Below are 16,378 nucleotides of genomic sequence, written 5' to 3'. Positions count from 1 at the left end.
GAATTTGACTTGCAGATGGGGCAGTCTATAAATTTAATAAATAATAAGTTGGTGCAGAATGTTGCTAAAATGTAAATCCTAACACGAGGACAATTTAGGCTGCAATCCTGTAAACATGAACCTGGGAAAATGCCCCACTGGGAATAATGGAACTTAGTCATGTATTAAGATTGCACTGCTAGAGAATAATTATTTGGAAAAAGAAAAACGTGCAAACTGCATAAAAGCTTTATGCTTTGGTGATAGATCTTATTTCCATCATTTCCCTTTTTAACAGGAATAAGGATCTTCTAAAGTCTGGCTATATCTTTTATACTATGTTTGAATAGCTGGCAGGGAGGGGGAAAAAACCCTGAAATGCTAGTCACATCTATTTTTAAAAAAACACAGAGTTGTTATGTCTATTTTTAGCTCATTTAGGGTAAGGAGATGCATAATTTAACAATGAATGGTGTGGGTTTTTTTTAAAAAAAAGAACCATCGAAAAATGAGAGTCGGTGCAGTATTTGAAAGCCTCAAGTGATTGGAACATTTTGCTGGAGCATCTGTTAGTAAATGCTTAACTCTGGGGTTATTAATCTTCTTTGTAGGTAAGCAGGTGATTCACCCTAATCAAGTTGCCGTTGTCCAGGAACAGTTCTCGCCAAGCCCTGAAAAAATTATGTGGGCAGAAGAACTTATCACAGCATTTGAAGAGCATCAGCGCATAGGGAAGGTAAACCCCTTTTTTCATACTGTGTTTCCTTTATATATAATGTTTCAAATGGAAGAAAATGTAAAAGTGTTTTCAAGTTATCATAAAGGGTACATTACATAACATGTATTATATAGAATATACACTAGCGTATATTAACTCAAAAAAATAAGTAACTTGCATTTTGTTGAGAGAAAAGCAGTTTTATATCAAAACCTATGACTCGTTCATGTTAAATGGCAGTTTCAGTCAGGTGTCCTGAGTTTTGCTTCTTGTCGTTCGTCCTTTAAATGATACACCTTAAATTCAGATGCATTCTAACAGCATGCCTTTTTCTCCGTGATTTCCCTGATGCATAAGATTTGTTGGAATTAGCTGGGTTCTTGTTTTCATTTGTTTCCAATGCTTTTTATACTACTGTTCAGAATAAAAGTCGTATTGTGTTGCATTTTTGTTTTAGTGGTTTTGTTTTTTGTTTTTATCTTGTATACCACTTAAGAAATTCTTTTTAAAAATATTAAGCGGTTTATAAATGATTTTAAGTAAATAAACAGTGTAGGTAGTGTACCTAGGGATCTAGTTAGTTTAATCAACTCCAATAATACCGTTATATCTGACTAAGATATTTTATGAAGAAAAAAAGGAAGAAAAACCCCCCACTAATTCTGCGCCACTGTATTATTTATTAATTACTCAGACGGCTTTCATTTTCATCTAACTTCAAGAAAACAATCATGTTTGGGTTTTCTTTGTCTTCTTCCCACCCAACTCCTAAATAGGAGAGACCAATTATTGTTTTTCACACTTTGAGAAACTTCTGGGTGTAAAGCTCATTTGTGAGTCAAGTTTTGCATGCTACGAGACTCCTTACAGAATTGGACATCAGCTGATTGCAAAGTACAGGTGGAAATTTGGAATTATTATTTTTCAGAACTTATTTTTTGGACTGGAGGGGTTTTTTTGGATAGAAAAGAAAGCAAATTACTTCTTGAATATGATTGTTCCTAATTTAGTGCATCATTGAGTCTCCTGTTTCCTGCTCTGTGGGTTTCTGCTATGTAAACATTGCGGTGGTGAAGCACAATCTGTCTTCACTTTGTGCCAGTAACACTTAAATTAGGGGTCGCCTGAAGGAAAATTTTATGCTCGTTGCAGCATTGTCGGCTAATTATCTTAAAGGTTATTTGCTATAATGTAGTTTGCCACTTTGGGGGGGGAGGGGCAGGGGAAAGTTGCAATTAAATGTGATTCTTCTAGCAAGAGCCAAAATCTGAAATGGTTATCAAGCCAGCGAAGTTTCAGTGTCCAGAAGTGCAGCAGAGAACGTGTGATTCTTTCTGTGCAATTTACACAATATTTAATTGCCAAGGAAACATCTTTAGCAAATCTGAACGCACACAAGAGATATTTGTGTGTTTATATGCGTATGTACTTCTTCCTGTCCCTTACAAATCCCACTATCGCATAGATTGCATTGCGAAAATATATGGCGATAGTTTCACATGTTTCTATCCTGCTAGTGCGTGCCAAATGACCCATTCCCGCAATATGACTTTGTTTCAGAAATACACCATATTTCCATTTTATCATCAAACCTACTCCTTAGGATAAACTGATTGCCATATACCCATAAGGAAGCTTCCCTTCTGTCTTAAGCCATAGTTTATCACATAACTATAACTCTAATGTCAAACCCAGATGCTATATTAAGGTTTATAGAAATAACAATTTGCAAATCTTTCGTTTTGATCACCTTATTTCATATGTTTAAAGCCTCTAATGAGTGAAACATTTTTAAATATATATATATGCTAACAGCTTTTTAATTTTATTTTTTTGCATTTTCTCTGTACACCTGTTAGCAACCATCTCTTTATACCCATCTGTGTGTGTACAGTGCCAATAGGGTGTACATATGGCAGCTAACATTTTCCAGGGACTTATGAAGACTACACAGAAAGACAATGTGGGGAGTGATCAAAGGGGCAAAATATTTATATTTATTGCTTTTGCACTGGGGAGCCATGTACATTTTGAAAAGCCTTGCTGGGCTATCATTTTATACCACTACACACCTGACATAGAAGAGACTTGCATTGTTTTTCCTAAGTTCTTCCAAAGACTTTTGTACTCGCCACCCTAATTGCTTCTTAGATGCAGCAACTGATTTGCAATGATCTTAGAATCAATTGAGGAATGTGGCCCACAGTCAGGGTAGACTGATAGTTCAGAAACACTTTTGCAATGCACACAACCCTGTTTAGCCTGCTGACAATTGAATGAAATTTGTGGAAATACGCAAGTTCTTTGCCACCCCACCTTTAACTCCCAGTCTTTATAAATATGACACTGACCATTCACTGTAGGATTAAATTTTGACCTCATCAAAGTGAGCGAGAGCTCTGCCATTGACTTCAGCAAAGAACTGTTCTCACCCAGTGAGGAGATACAGAATGCTGTTTGATCAACATTTCCTTAAAACTTATCAGTGTGTGTATATTGAAAAACCTGACACTTAAGAAGAGATCTGGTTATGTATGATTGCTTAATTTTCCAAAAGAACTAGTTCTCACAACAGGAGACTTGTGTGGCATGTCCAAAAAAGGCATTAAAATTTTCGTCATGATTTGAGCCTCCTGGTCCTGAAAGGTTCTAGTTATGTATTGCTAATATATTACTTTCTTTTCCTTACAAGAAAACCAATGCATATATACCACATTGCCAGCAATTCTGCAGTCTCCATCTTATTCCTTCCTGTTCCTTTCACGAAACCAAATCTTTAATTTCAGCAAAGCTAAAATACTATTCTGGCTTGACACTGTTAAGCTTTCCATGGTGTGTCTGTGTGTTATTAATCAAAACTGAAAGCCTGGAAAAGAAATCCTGAAATGCAAAGGATTAGAGTGACTAGTTTGCTCACAGATAAATTGCTGGTCTTGAGCCTCCGGGATCACAGTTTGTTGTTAATTGGAAGTTCCTAGTGAACAAAGTTCGATGCCCTCAGTCAACAATAGTTTATATTAACACACAGCAATCGGGTAACACAATTTATCAGAGTTTGGAAAGTACAGAGCAGCCATTGTTGAAAGAATCCAAGCTACCCTCCTGCCTCTTAAGTGACTGAAAGATTTGGTGTAGTAAGAAGTACTAACGGAAATCAGAAAGAAATTGAGTAAAAAATAAATGGCTATTACAGTAACAGAAGACGACTTACATTATGTTCAGGTAGCAACTTCAGATTTGATGTAAATGGGATAAAAAAAATTGTTTTTGTTTCTTTGAATGTTGGAAAAATTCAACCCATCATTCAGCCAAACCAGTCAGTTACTTTTAACAAAATATTGACATGTTTATACACTAATGTCTGTGTTTCATTTATAGCTCATATATTTCATTGTATCCCATATTCACATAGCTTCCCCCCCCCCATATTGACAGAGATCATAAAACAAACACTATATTTCACCTGTATTATAGTACTAATTTTGCTTAGTTCTCCCTTTTCCTTTTTTTAAAAAAAGCTCATAAAAACATCGCAGTACAAATTCTGTTAAGCTGTAAGCAATACAGTGATAAATATATTCAGAGGTAATATTACTAAGCATTTTAAAGAATTTTATTTGTAATAATTTGTACCGCCTTTCACCATGATAGGAATGCACAATAGAAGTGCAAGAATATTTTTTTAATTAGAAAAGAATATGCAATTATGCTTTTTTAAAAAAAAATTAAATGTTGTGTTATTTATGCATGTTCTATTCTGTTTTCATCTTTAATAACCTTTATAACTACACAGACTCACACCCGTTACCTTTTGAAATAAAGTTTTAAAATCTATTTTTGAATCAATTGTCACTCATTTTCAACAGAGAACAGCAATGCGCTCGGGTTGACCAAAAGTTATCATTTGCTAGTCCAGCTAAGAAGGTTTTCATGCAGAAACAGGTTTATATTTTGGGAGCCCTAGACGTAAATCGGAGGAATAGTCACACTTATTTATTTTTATTTCATAAAATTTATCAAAGCTGTTTACAAAGAGAGGATGAGCATTCTGATGTTAATCTGAATTTGTACTCCCTTACCTGCATAATATACTAGCAAACTTATTTACACCTGACTAGGGATAGATCAGGGCCATTATTCTGAGGAAGAAAGTCTTAGATATGAATGCAGACCAGGATCCTAAGACCATAGCTGTCAACTGCGAGGAATCCTATTCGGAATAAGGGAATTTCCCTTTTAAAAAAAAGGAAACGTTGACAGTTGTGCCTAAGACTCTAACAATCTAAAGTGAAAGTTGGAAAATACGTGGTGACAGAAAACGTTTAGAAGCAAGGTAGTGTAACTACCATTTGACAAGTAGATTCTGCTCACTTAAACCAAAGTACCTCCAGTAAAATAAAAACCTACAATGGAAATATGTAGGTAACTTTATGACAAATGGTACCATGTCAGTCAAGTAACACACATTGTTCCTACAGTGAGCCGGACACCAGGAGGTATGGGGCAAGTTCTTGAATACCTGGCCAAGTAAGATTTTGTGTGATCACTAAGTGAGGTTTCAGTGCTCCACACAGATCCTTGTCCTTCCCCAAGATTAAAGTTCTCAAACTAAATTATGTAACTGAGTAAAAACAACAGAATACATTATGCAAAATAATGCAGATGCAGTAAATGAACTTAATCTGTATAATATATATTGGTTATAGAATCCATCCATTTTAGCTCAAAAACCACAGAGAAACTGGGTAGCAGTGGGCAACAAGTAATCTTATAATCTTAGTTTCCCATCTGTAAAATGGAAATAATTGCCACACTGGTGAGCTGTGAAAATTATAAATAAGGGAAATAATAATTATGAACCACTCTGATCCTTACGGATGGAGTTGGTTCTATGTCTTCACAAATAAAATAATACATACGGGAGCCATTGTGGTGTGGGAAGATATATAAAGGATAATCACTTTATCAGCTGCTAGTTAGAGGGTTGTGCCATACTTCTGGGGGTACATGGAAAGCCAGCCCCACTATTGCTTTCTGTTAAAGCTGGGAGAGACAATTGAATACTGAATCCTGTTACCACTTGTGGAGTCATACCCTGACTTGCCAGTTTATCATACCTTTCTGCCTTCAGCATGTTCTACATTACCTCTTCTTGACAGAAGATGAGAAAGTAGTTTTTACACAAACACATCCACAGTGAAAGGTGTCTCACACCCGTATCTCCTGGATACGGGTCCAACAATTATATTCATTCATGCAGCTTAACCCTGAGTTCCAGTTCAGATGATACAGTAAGCCAAACCTTGGCTTAGCTCAGGACAGCAAAAAGGACCAGGTAGGAGCAAAGGGACATGGGTGGTGCTGTGGGTTAAACCACAGAGCCTAGGACTTGCCGATCAGAAGGTCGGCGGTTCAAATCCCCGCGATGGGGTGAGCTCCTGTTGCTCGATCCCTGCTCCTGCCAACCTAGCAGTTCGAAAGCACATCAAAGTGCAAGTAGATAACTAGGTACCGCTCCGGCAGGAAGGTAAACGGCATTTCTGTGCGCTGCTCTGGTTCGCCAGAAGTGGCTTAGTCATGCTGGCCACATGACCCAGAAGCTGTACGCTGGCTCCCTCAGCCAATAAAGCGAGATGAGTGCCGCAACCCCACAGTCGGCCACAACTGAACCTAATGGTCAGTGGTCCATTTACATTTTTATAGGAGCAAAGTGTTTGCAAGCTTCTCTTCAATGCGGTCTATCCAAGTCAAGGTTTGTTTGCCTTAGCATACTGTGTGAAACTGGCTGCAGTAGCCAGTGTCTTTCCACATAAGATGGAATAGGGCAGAGAGGGGGAAATACTAGGCTTCAGAGGCTCACAGAAGAATGAAGGGAACTGGTGTGGTGGTGGTGGGACTGAACAAGCCACAATACAACCTTTGCTTGAAACCAACAACCACTTCCATCATACCTGGATGGCTGAATCCAAAATACATGGTTTTCATTGTATTTGGAAAACCTTGTTTCTAAGCTAAAACCATGCCCAGGGTACCAGTGATCTACTCTTAAATCCCAGGATGGCCACTGCTCTACTTATCTCATAATGGACCAGCCACTACTTTCTGAGAAACACTGATCAACAAAGAGAAACACACCCAGGAAACTGAAACCACAATCTGCTTGGTGCCCTATTCTATACAGTAGGGTAATGGGTTAACTGGCCTCAGGTAGCAAAGATTACCATGTGAAACTGCTTTATGCCAGTGAACCCATGGATCCATCTATGCCAGGATTGCTGGCAACAGTCCTCCAAGTTCTCAGCATTTCATAGCCCTGGCTATCTGGCCATTTTAATAGCAATTGAACCCGAGCCCTTCTGCATGCAAACTCATTGAGCCTAAATATGGAGGAATCATGCAAAATGTATTCACCCTGATATTGTTTCCCTCTATCCCTCCCTTGCCTCCAAACTTGGATCCCTGAAGGACTGGAGAAATATCAAGGGTGTGGGGGTGGAAATGTGTATTTCACACTCTGCTCATGGTGGCAGGCTGAGCTGCTGAGCATGATAGGATATAGATTTGGCTTGCAGCAAGAGCGCTGGAAAAGCATACCTTCCAAACCTTAAATATCTGGTGTGTTTTTCCCCCCAGTGCTCACAGGTACAATGGTGCTCAGCTGCCTTCTTTCTTTCTTCCTCCAATGCAGGGTGTAACAAAAGAACTAATGTTCTGGCCAGATGGCCTTCTTCGGGGCATACTGAGAGCACTCAAAGGAAAGCAATACAGCCTAAATATCATTTCAGCTAATTTAAGTGGCAGCAATCCTGCGTTGTTTTTTTCATTTCACTGTATTTGGCATGGGTTTCGCTAGAATTAAGCGCCCGCGCCTGCCACAAAGCTTTATCGGCCGAAAATTGCAACGTTTTGTTCACATTCGGTTTTGTGGTTCAGAAGATGACTCTGAAGCTAGAGGAGACTCAGAATCGCTTACAAAGACATTTGTCCTGCCTGTCACTACTTTAGCCTTATTTCCTTGAACCCCATCCCTATCTCAGCCCCCCTGGAATAACACTGCCAATAGTTTAAATTTTGGGGACTGGGATCCTTAAGATGTATACCTATTTCCTATATATTTATACCACCTTGAGAAGATAAAAACCACCTCAATGAGGTTTACAAAATAAAACAGTAGCTGAGATCCAGAAGTATACATGAGAGGCAGTGTTACTGCAGGACAGGGTTAGAACAAAACCATTGGCGGTCTGCATTGAGCTCGAATCCCACCCTCAACTGCTAACTTCCTACCCCTGTTACATTCATAATTTAGGTACACACGTGTGAATAAAAACAATCCAGTTATGGGAAACTAATATTGATGTTCAGATTCTGTGCACTGGCACCTCTTCAAAAAGAGCATGCCCTATATGCTTTCATTGGGTCTCTGGCCTGGATTAGGGATGGGGGCGCAGAACCCCTCCGGGTGGCCTCCCTCGTCCCTGGCCATTGGCCATGCTGGCTGGAGCTGACGCCCAACAGCGACTGAAGGACCAGTTGCCCCACCTAAAGCCAGTTGGCTTTAAGTTAGGATTATGTAAATAAGCAATAATGTTTAGAATCTCAACCTTCAAAACCTTGAGTCATTCATAGATCAATTTACAGTGGTACCTCGCAAGACGAATGCCTCGGAAGACGAAAAACTCGCAAGACGAAAGAGTTTTTCGTTTTCTGAGTTGCTTCGCAAGACGGATTTCCCTATGGGCTTGCTTCGCAAGACGAAACGTCTTGCGCCTTTTTTTTAAAACCGCCAATGCATTCCTATGGGAAACCGTCAATACACATTGGTGCTTCGCAAGACGAAAAAACTCGTAGAACGAAAAAACTCGCAGAACGAATTAATTTCGTCTTGCGAGGCACCACTGTATTTTAAACAGAAGTTCAGGGTAGAGTTCCTAGAAGCAGTTTAATCACTTATAGGAGATCCCTAATAAACACAAATTACAATCCGTGTATTTTGCTAGTTTCTCTTATGGAATTTGTAGAAACTCCCTGAGTTCAGTTCCTAGAAGCATTATTTCCACCTAATTCCCTTCTCCATGCTAATCTTATGCTTTTTGCCCTGAAATCCATATCATGTACCACCATTGTTACTCCTATTATGCCAATGTAAAAATATAAAATCTTTTTGATTTTGTACAATACTGCTCCCTTTATCGAAATCTGGCTTTTTGTAGGAACCTTTTCCCCATTCAATGTGTCCCAGATGTAGTCTTGGTTCAGCCATGATCAGTGGCATCTGAATGCCCTTTGGGCAGCCTGCAGTTATGATTAAATACATTTGTGCTTAGAACCCAACAGCAGCACCCATGATCCCGGACTTTTATCTCAAACAGTAGCATTTCAATTTTGGTAGAATCTACCAAGGAAAGTGCCCAAAAGGCCCAAGCGGACAATGTCACTGGCACTTAGTTTACAGTCATACCTCCGTTTATGTAACCCTCTGTTTACGTAAACTTTGGGATGCACGCACGGCAAACCCAGAAGTATTTTACCGGGGTTCGCCCCGCGCGCATGTGCAGAAGCGGTCTGCGCATGCACAGAAGCGGTCCTCAGGTTGCGGAAACCTTGGGATCTGACCAGACCTCCGGAACGGATCCCATCTGCAACCGGAGGTACCACTGTACTTACAAATGTTTATCCCACTTCTCAAAATGTAGGTCTCAAAAGCGGTTTGCAACATTAAAATATATAGCTAAGTCCATACAGCATGAAACTCTTAATCTCAGGGTGGTGGGTTTGAGCCTCATGTTGGGCCAAAGGATTCCTGCATTGCAGAGTTAGACTAGATGATCCTCGTGGTCCCTTCCAACTGTACAATTATATGATTCTTATTATATTTAATAGGACTTACTTCTGAGTAGATAGTCATAGGATTGCACTGTAAATAAATTTAATTGAGTTTGCTGCAGGAAACAAAACATTATTGACTCAACCTTCTCAATGCTGCAGATCAATGCTAGGAAAATATATTTCCTACTCTCCTATTAGGATTTTTAGTGATTTCCGCCCCCCAGCAAACTTATCTAAACCCACCAGAAAACCGAACATGTATGCACTTTAACCCTCATTTGATTTCCTTGACGTTTTCTACACTACAGTTTCCTCCTTTAGGTTTCTAACCTATTATTTTAGTAATATAGTTCCAGGAGTGCAGTTTGCTTAAATTGGTGCTTTCTAAAACGGCAGATACTACTGGGATCAAGTTTTCACTGTTACATTGCATGTGAATTCTTGCAACATTCCCCACTGCCACCCACAAAAAAGAAAAACAAAACAGTCTCAGCTACTGAAGTGAGGATTTACAGCAAAATTTCCAGTTGTACTTATGGGGGCAAGATTTAGCCGCCTTGAACGTACAATGCCTAGAAAGGCAGAGATAAATAATAATAATGAATAATGATTGTTCTTCCTATCTGTAGATCTGTGCATTGTTCTGAAGGTGTGTGCAACTAAAAATCTATTTTATAATATTTTGTTTCAGGCTAACTTTTTGTTGTAGTAATCCAGCTAGGCTTAAGGATTTATTTGTATTTCTTTGTATTCAAACAAGAATGTTAAATAATGATAAAAACCCAGTAAGAGAGAGGAAAGGAAAGAAGAGATAGATATGATGATCCTCATGGTCCCTTTCCAACTCTACAGTTCTATGATTTATGTCTTAATATAGCAGTAATAAATGATTATTGCATACTAAATGATAACTGTGATCTACAAAAAATGTGCACTTAGGAAAAAATAAAATAAACTTCAAAACATCTTGCATTAAATAGTCATTTGGATAAAGTGAATTACTTTCAGTTGTACTGTTTTTCATAATTTTTATTTTTTATTGTGCACCCATTTTAGGAAATTGTAGGTTATCCATCTGCATTAGCCATTTGGCTTTTCTAAGCAGTTTGGAAATCCATGCTATGCCACTGATGTGCCTTAGCCCTATGCCTTTTCAAAACAGTAGGGTATCGCAGAGGGTTGGGTTGGATTAGATAGGTAATGGCCAAACTTGGCCCTCCAGCTGTTTTGGGACTACAGTTCCCATTATCACTGACCACTGGTCCTGTTAGCTAGGGACGATGGGAGTTGTAGTCCCAAAACAGCTGGAGGGCCAAGTTTGGCCATCACTGGATTAGATGATCCTTTTAGTCCCTTCCAACTCTACAATTCCATGATTCACAAGATGTGGTTTGTTTCCTTTTCTAACTGTGGCAAAACTTTTTCTCTTACATTGAGAAAGAGATCAGCATTATCAATGAACCACACTCATAGCTATTTCTAGAAAGAAGCCGACTGAAATCCAACCAGACTTTTGTATGCTTGAACTCATTTGGGAGCCCACAATCTAAATTTAGCCATTCGCAAGGCCTGGTGTGTACAATGGCAACATATTGGGCAGGGAAGATTCACTGTATACCAATCTAGAAATTTCACCAGGTTCATAAATATTAGACAAACCCCCAAACACCCTTCTAAAACAGAAACAGGGAACCCAAGACTCTTCAGATGATGTTGGACAGCCCCAGCCAACATGGCCAATGGCCAAGGATGATGGGAGTTGTAGTCCAGTAACACCTCAAGAGCAACACATTCCCCACGCCTGCCCTGTAATTGCTGAGTTGCAGGTAATCGGTAATGTTGATACAACAGGTAACCAGCAAACCAGTTTTGAAAATGGCAAATTGCCAGCAACAACACTGCGCCTTGGAACAGAGTACCAAGTCCCCTTATTCCTGCCGGTTTCAATCCCGCGGCAGATTTTTGCATGGCAACACAGCTTCGCCAGCCTTCTAACTAGTTCAAAGTTCTGTTGCTGGAGAAAATGCTCCCTGTGGGTAGCAGTAGTATATTATTAAACGTCACTTTCCCAATTGGTAAAGACAGGTGCTTTGTCGCAGGAGGGGAGGGAATTGCCAGGACACCTTAACGCTGGCATGGGCTAGACATCATCTGTGATAATTGCCAGCTACTGTTCTCGTCCACCCATCTCAGCTCAGTTTTTCCTGGGGAGTATGAAGGGAGAGCTCCCTGACTCGGGGGTCCAGGCCAGCAGTGTGCTCTTTGCTTCCCCCTCTTCAAGAAAGGGACAGGATCAATCATACGGGTCCTCCAACCCCCAGTTCCACTACCCCATCCCAAAAGCCAATGTATTTCATCCTGTGAGTCATTTCTGACTCTGGCTCGGAGGTAAATATATGTCTTTTTCTACGCACAGTGGTTTTTTGTTTTGGTCTTTCACACGCTCACATCTTTTGTTTGTTTTTCGTACATTTCCCTTTTATTATTGTCAGTGCCTCTTGGCTTTTTTCTAAAGCCAGCAGAAGACCACGCGGTTTGATTCATGTGGGATCTAATGATTCTTGTCTTGCGGCAATGTATGAAAAGCTAACCCAAGCCTGCAATTTTCCTTTCCCAAGGTCCCTTTTAAGATGCTGATGGTCTGGCATTTGGTATTTTCTTTCTGTTTCTCCTTTTTTCTTTTTCCAGGGTGCCTTCACTTTCCGCGGCAGCATGATAGACATGCCATTACTGAAGCAAGCCCAGAACATTGTTAGTCTTGCCACAGCCATTCAGAAAAAATGATCTGCTAAATGAAGCTTCCCCCTAGAGAGGCTCCAGGAGCGATTTGAAGGCGGACAATATGATAACTGGGAGGAAGAAAAATGCAACCGTTCACACTTCGACAAAACACTGTTTACCTGCCCTTGAACATTGCCATATATTTTTCTTCCTTGTCATGGACCATATATTGGGAAGATCAGAGCCCTTTTCCCATTGTACTCACTTGTTAAGACTCGGCTGAAAACAGAGATCGACTTGTGCGGGGAACGGATCCATTAAAAACAACAACCAATGAAATTGGTGCAGAAACCCAAGTCTGGTTAATTTTTTACTGTAAGATTTCCAGGCGAAGGGGAATGATGAGCGGCAAAAAAGGGGGGGGCAGAGTTCTCATACCCTTTACAATTGTACCTTGGATCCCATATGCCTTGTGACTCTAATGTTTTGGCTCCTGAATGCCACAAACCCGGAAGTGAGTGTTCCGGTTTGCAAATGTTTTTTGGAAGCCAAACATCCGACGTGGCTTCTGATTGAGGGCAGAAAGCTCCTGCAGCCAATCAGAAGCAGCATCGTGGTTGTCAAACGTTTTCGGAACGGATGCCATTCGACAACCGAGGTACGACTGTCTAGAAGGGGGAGGTAGAGTTTGTCATACAAAAGGGAAAACCCATCCCTCCAAAAAGTCCTCCTTCTGTACAACAGTGGCAGCAATCCTATACACCAGGGGTAGGGAACCTGTGGCCCTCCAGATGATGTGGAACTACAATTCCCATCATCCCATGCTGGGTAGGGATGAGAAGAGTTAGTTGGAGTCCCAACAACATCTGGGAGGGTCACAGGTTCTGCACCTCATTCTACACTTCCTTATCTGGGAGTGAGTTTATTATTTGTACCCCACCCATCTGACTGGTTTGCCCCAGCCAATGTGGGCAGCTTCCAATATAGAGCATAAGAAAACATTAAACATTAAGAACTTCTCTATATAGCGCTGCCTTCTAAAAGTTGTATAGTTATTTATCTCCTTGACATTGGATGGGAGGGCATTCCACAGGGTGGGCACCACTAATGAGAAGACCCTCTGCCTGCTTCCCTGTAACTTCACTTCTTGCAGTGAGGGAACCGCCACTAGACATGTACTGTATAGGACTGCAGTGTATGAAAAGTACGAGAGCTGTGTTTTCCTTTGCAGCCAGTCACTCCAGTGGAAAACAGCCATACATTTGGCCACAGCAGCACTTATCAGAAGGAAACCAGGACCTAAGTACATAGTAATAGTGATCTGCGCTCTCGGGGTGCTGGTCTGATTTGCAACCAAAACGGCCCCATCCACATATAAGAGGGAAGCATCAGCAGGTTTGGGAGGACTCCAAGGTTTGCAGCAGTAGTTTAAAACTTTAGGGGGGAAAGCAGCCAGGGGGTGGGGAGAAACCAAATGATAATTGAGCATGCTCAGTGGGCCATGGAATGCTGAGGGTTTGTTGCAGCGGGGAGGACAGAAAATAGGATGCTAGGGGACTGCAGAATGGAATGGAGTATCCTGGGGAAAGGAATGGCTCGCTGGAACCCTGAAGAGGAGCAGTCCACGCTGCAACATTTTGCAATTTCCTTCATAATTCCTTTGAATCCATGGTAAGCCGTTTCCCAACTCCAGCCCAAGCAGACTCCTGCAATCTCTTTAAAAGTTGCAAAGGGGGGAATTCAGAGAGGGAGGCCATATTTATGGAAGTTCCACACTGCAACTTTTGAAGGTAGAGGAATCCACTAGGTTTCTACCCTCCATAATTCTTCCCAATTTAAGTCACTTAAATCTGAAGGCCCGTTGCCTATTGGATTAATCCAAAATAAACCACCACTTGCTTTGGTAATGATCACCACTAATGGATTTGATTCACCATCCGTGCAATTAAGACCAAGCGTGCAAACTCAAATCCACTTAATATGGATTAGCTAACCCCTTCAGAAGCCTGCAACCAACCCCCTTTGCCTCTAATCCTTCCCGATGATGGGTGCGTCACGAATGTTGCTTTACAGGAGATGCGGCACAAGGGAGCTGGAGCGGAATTAGCGTTGCCCACAACAGTGCTTTTGAGTCAGGAACAGTGTTAGACGCTCAGATATGTAAGTTAGGCACCAAATGGCTCTTTAAACCAAGGTTACAGTCACCAAAATGCAATATCTAGTTGCCATTTTTGGGGGTAAGACAGTTCTAAAGTCTTATTTTTCAAATGATGGACTGACTGTGATTGACTCTCAGTTAAACATTCAGAGGACGACCTTGAGCTAGGTTAAGAACTTTGAGAACTTAAAGAAAAGTCACTTTATCCAGGCACAGTCCACAAAGATATTGGCTTATTCCTACCAATCTTTCTTAATGGTGAAAAGGATCATTCATAACGTAAGAATATTATTCACATCTGTGAGCAGGACAGTGGGGTGGGGTAAGTGAAGACAAGCTACAACTACTAACTATAAGGTTTTCACTGTTCCTGCTCAGGCTGCACAGAAAAAGCATTTTGGTTCCAGAAATTCATTCCAATCATGCAGATAGAATATATCTGATAGAATTCCAAAGGATAGAATATTAGTGTGTGAAAACAGTCCAGATCCAATGATCCCCAGGCATGCACCTCCAGAAGATGGAGGTATCAGGTGCTATCCTGGCACCCAGACATCTTCACTTGGTCTCAAGTGGCCAATAAAAGGTAAGGTAAAGGTACCCCTGCCCATACGGGGCAGTCGTGTCCGACTCTAGGGTTGTGCGCTCATCTCACTTAAGAGGCCGGGAGCCAGTGCTGTCCGCAGACACTTCCGGGTCACGTGGCCAGCGTGACATCGCTGCTCTGGCGAGCCAGCACCAGCGCAGCACACGGAAACGCCGTTTACCTTCCCGCTATAAAGCGGTACCTATTTATCTACTTGCACTTAAGTGTGCTTTCGAACTACTAGGTGGGCAGGAGCTGGGACCGAAAGACAGGAGCTCACCCCGCCGCGGGGATTCGAACCGGCGACCATACGATCGGCAAGTCCTAGGCACTGAGGTTTTACCCACAGCGCCACCCGCGTCCCCAAGTGGCCAATAGCCAGGTTCAAAATGCATCTGGTGCCTGGCTAATTTTGAACACTGAGCAGGAACTGCCCCATATTTGCCTCTCATCAGTCCTGGAAGCAGCACATTTTCACCATTCTGCAGCAACAGACACACATTGAGCAACTCAAGTCATTGCATGATCCGTACACGGCAAGCAATTCGCTCTCTAATAATGTACATGGGAAAAGGTTTTTGAAATCAGCCTTTAAAGATAACTATTCTGCCCGTTAAGTCAAACCATCAGCTTTCCCTCAACGTCTCCTGCTTTGCTTTCACAATTCCCGCAAAAGAGCAGCTGAATCTCAAAAGTTCCAATGGTTGGTAGGCTCTTTTTCCTAGCTTTCTGAAAACTAGGGCTCAGTAGCATTTTCCAAACTTTCATGCCACTTAAGCCCCTTCAGATAGCCAGACTGCAGTACCTCCCAAACCTTGTGGGGAAAACAGTTCTTTGGTCTGCTTTTCCATTAAAGTTTATTGGCAAGGGCAGATTCCGAAATGCATAAACAATTGGGAGTAGAGAACTATGGGTGATAATTGCTCAATATTGATTAATCCATGGTAGCTGTGTGTGACCTTGTGTATGTACTCAGAAACATTTTGTGGAAAGAGGGATTAAAGATCCAAAAGCATAACACATAAGACTGCCTGACTACTATCAGATCCTTGATCCACCTCGGCTGGGAGTAGGGAACCTGTGGCCTGCAGATATTGTGGTGCTCCAGCTCCCATCAGCCCCCAACATGGCCAGTGGGTCAGGGACGATGTGCGTTACAGGCCAGCAACATCTGGAGTGCCAGGTGTTTCCCATCCTGAATCTAGTCCAGTAGTATGTGCTCTCACAGGCAGTACCTTCAGCCTGGGGCAGAACTCCATCCCAGCCTTGCTACCAGATTTAACAGAGCTGAAACTGAGGAGCATTTCAAACAATGGACTGACTGTGATTGATTCACGGTTAAACATCTGGCTAGTTCAGAGGACAACCTTGAGCTAGGTCATGGGCA

The 16,378-nt window shown here is 41.4% G+C and overlaps 1 protein-coding gene and 1 long non-coding RNA gene across 3 annotated transcripts in view; one reads left to right on the top strand and one right to left on the bottom strand.

Annotated features, from left to right (window-relative positions):
- CLYBL (citramalyl-CoA lyase) overlaps positions 1-12,598 on the top strand; it is a 186,767-nt gene extending 174,169 nt beyond the window's left edge. For both annotated transcript variants that reach the window (XM_083438048.1, XM_083438049.1), the window contains exons 7-8: positions 591-715; positions 12,215-12,598. In XM_083438048.1, coding sequence (XP_083294174.1) covers positions 591-715; positions 12,215-12,310 — 221 coding nt within the window. In that variant the 3' untranslated portion in view covers positions 12,311-12,598. The remainder of the gene's footprint in view (positions 1-590; positions 716-12,214) is intronic.
- Positions 1-16,378, bottom strand: part of LOC310676352 — a 30,999-nt gene that overhangs the window by 12,373 nt on the left and 2,248 nt on the right. The window lies entirely within an intron of this gene.

This window comes from Podarcis tiliguerta (assembly GCF_965153285.1).
Source record: "Podarcis tiliguerta genome assembly, chromosome: 4".
Taxonomy (NCBI): domain Eukaryota; kingdom Metazoa; phylum Chordata; class Lepidosauria; order Squamata; family Lacertidae; genus Podarcis; species Podarcis tiliguerta.
This window is presented reverse-complemented; position numbering and strand designations above follow the sequence as displayed.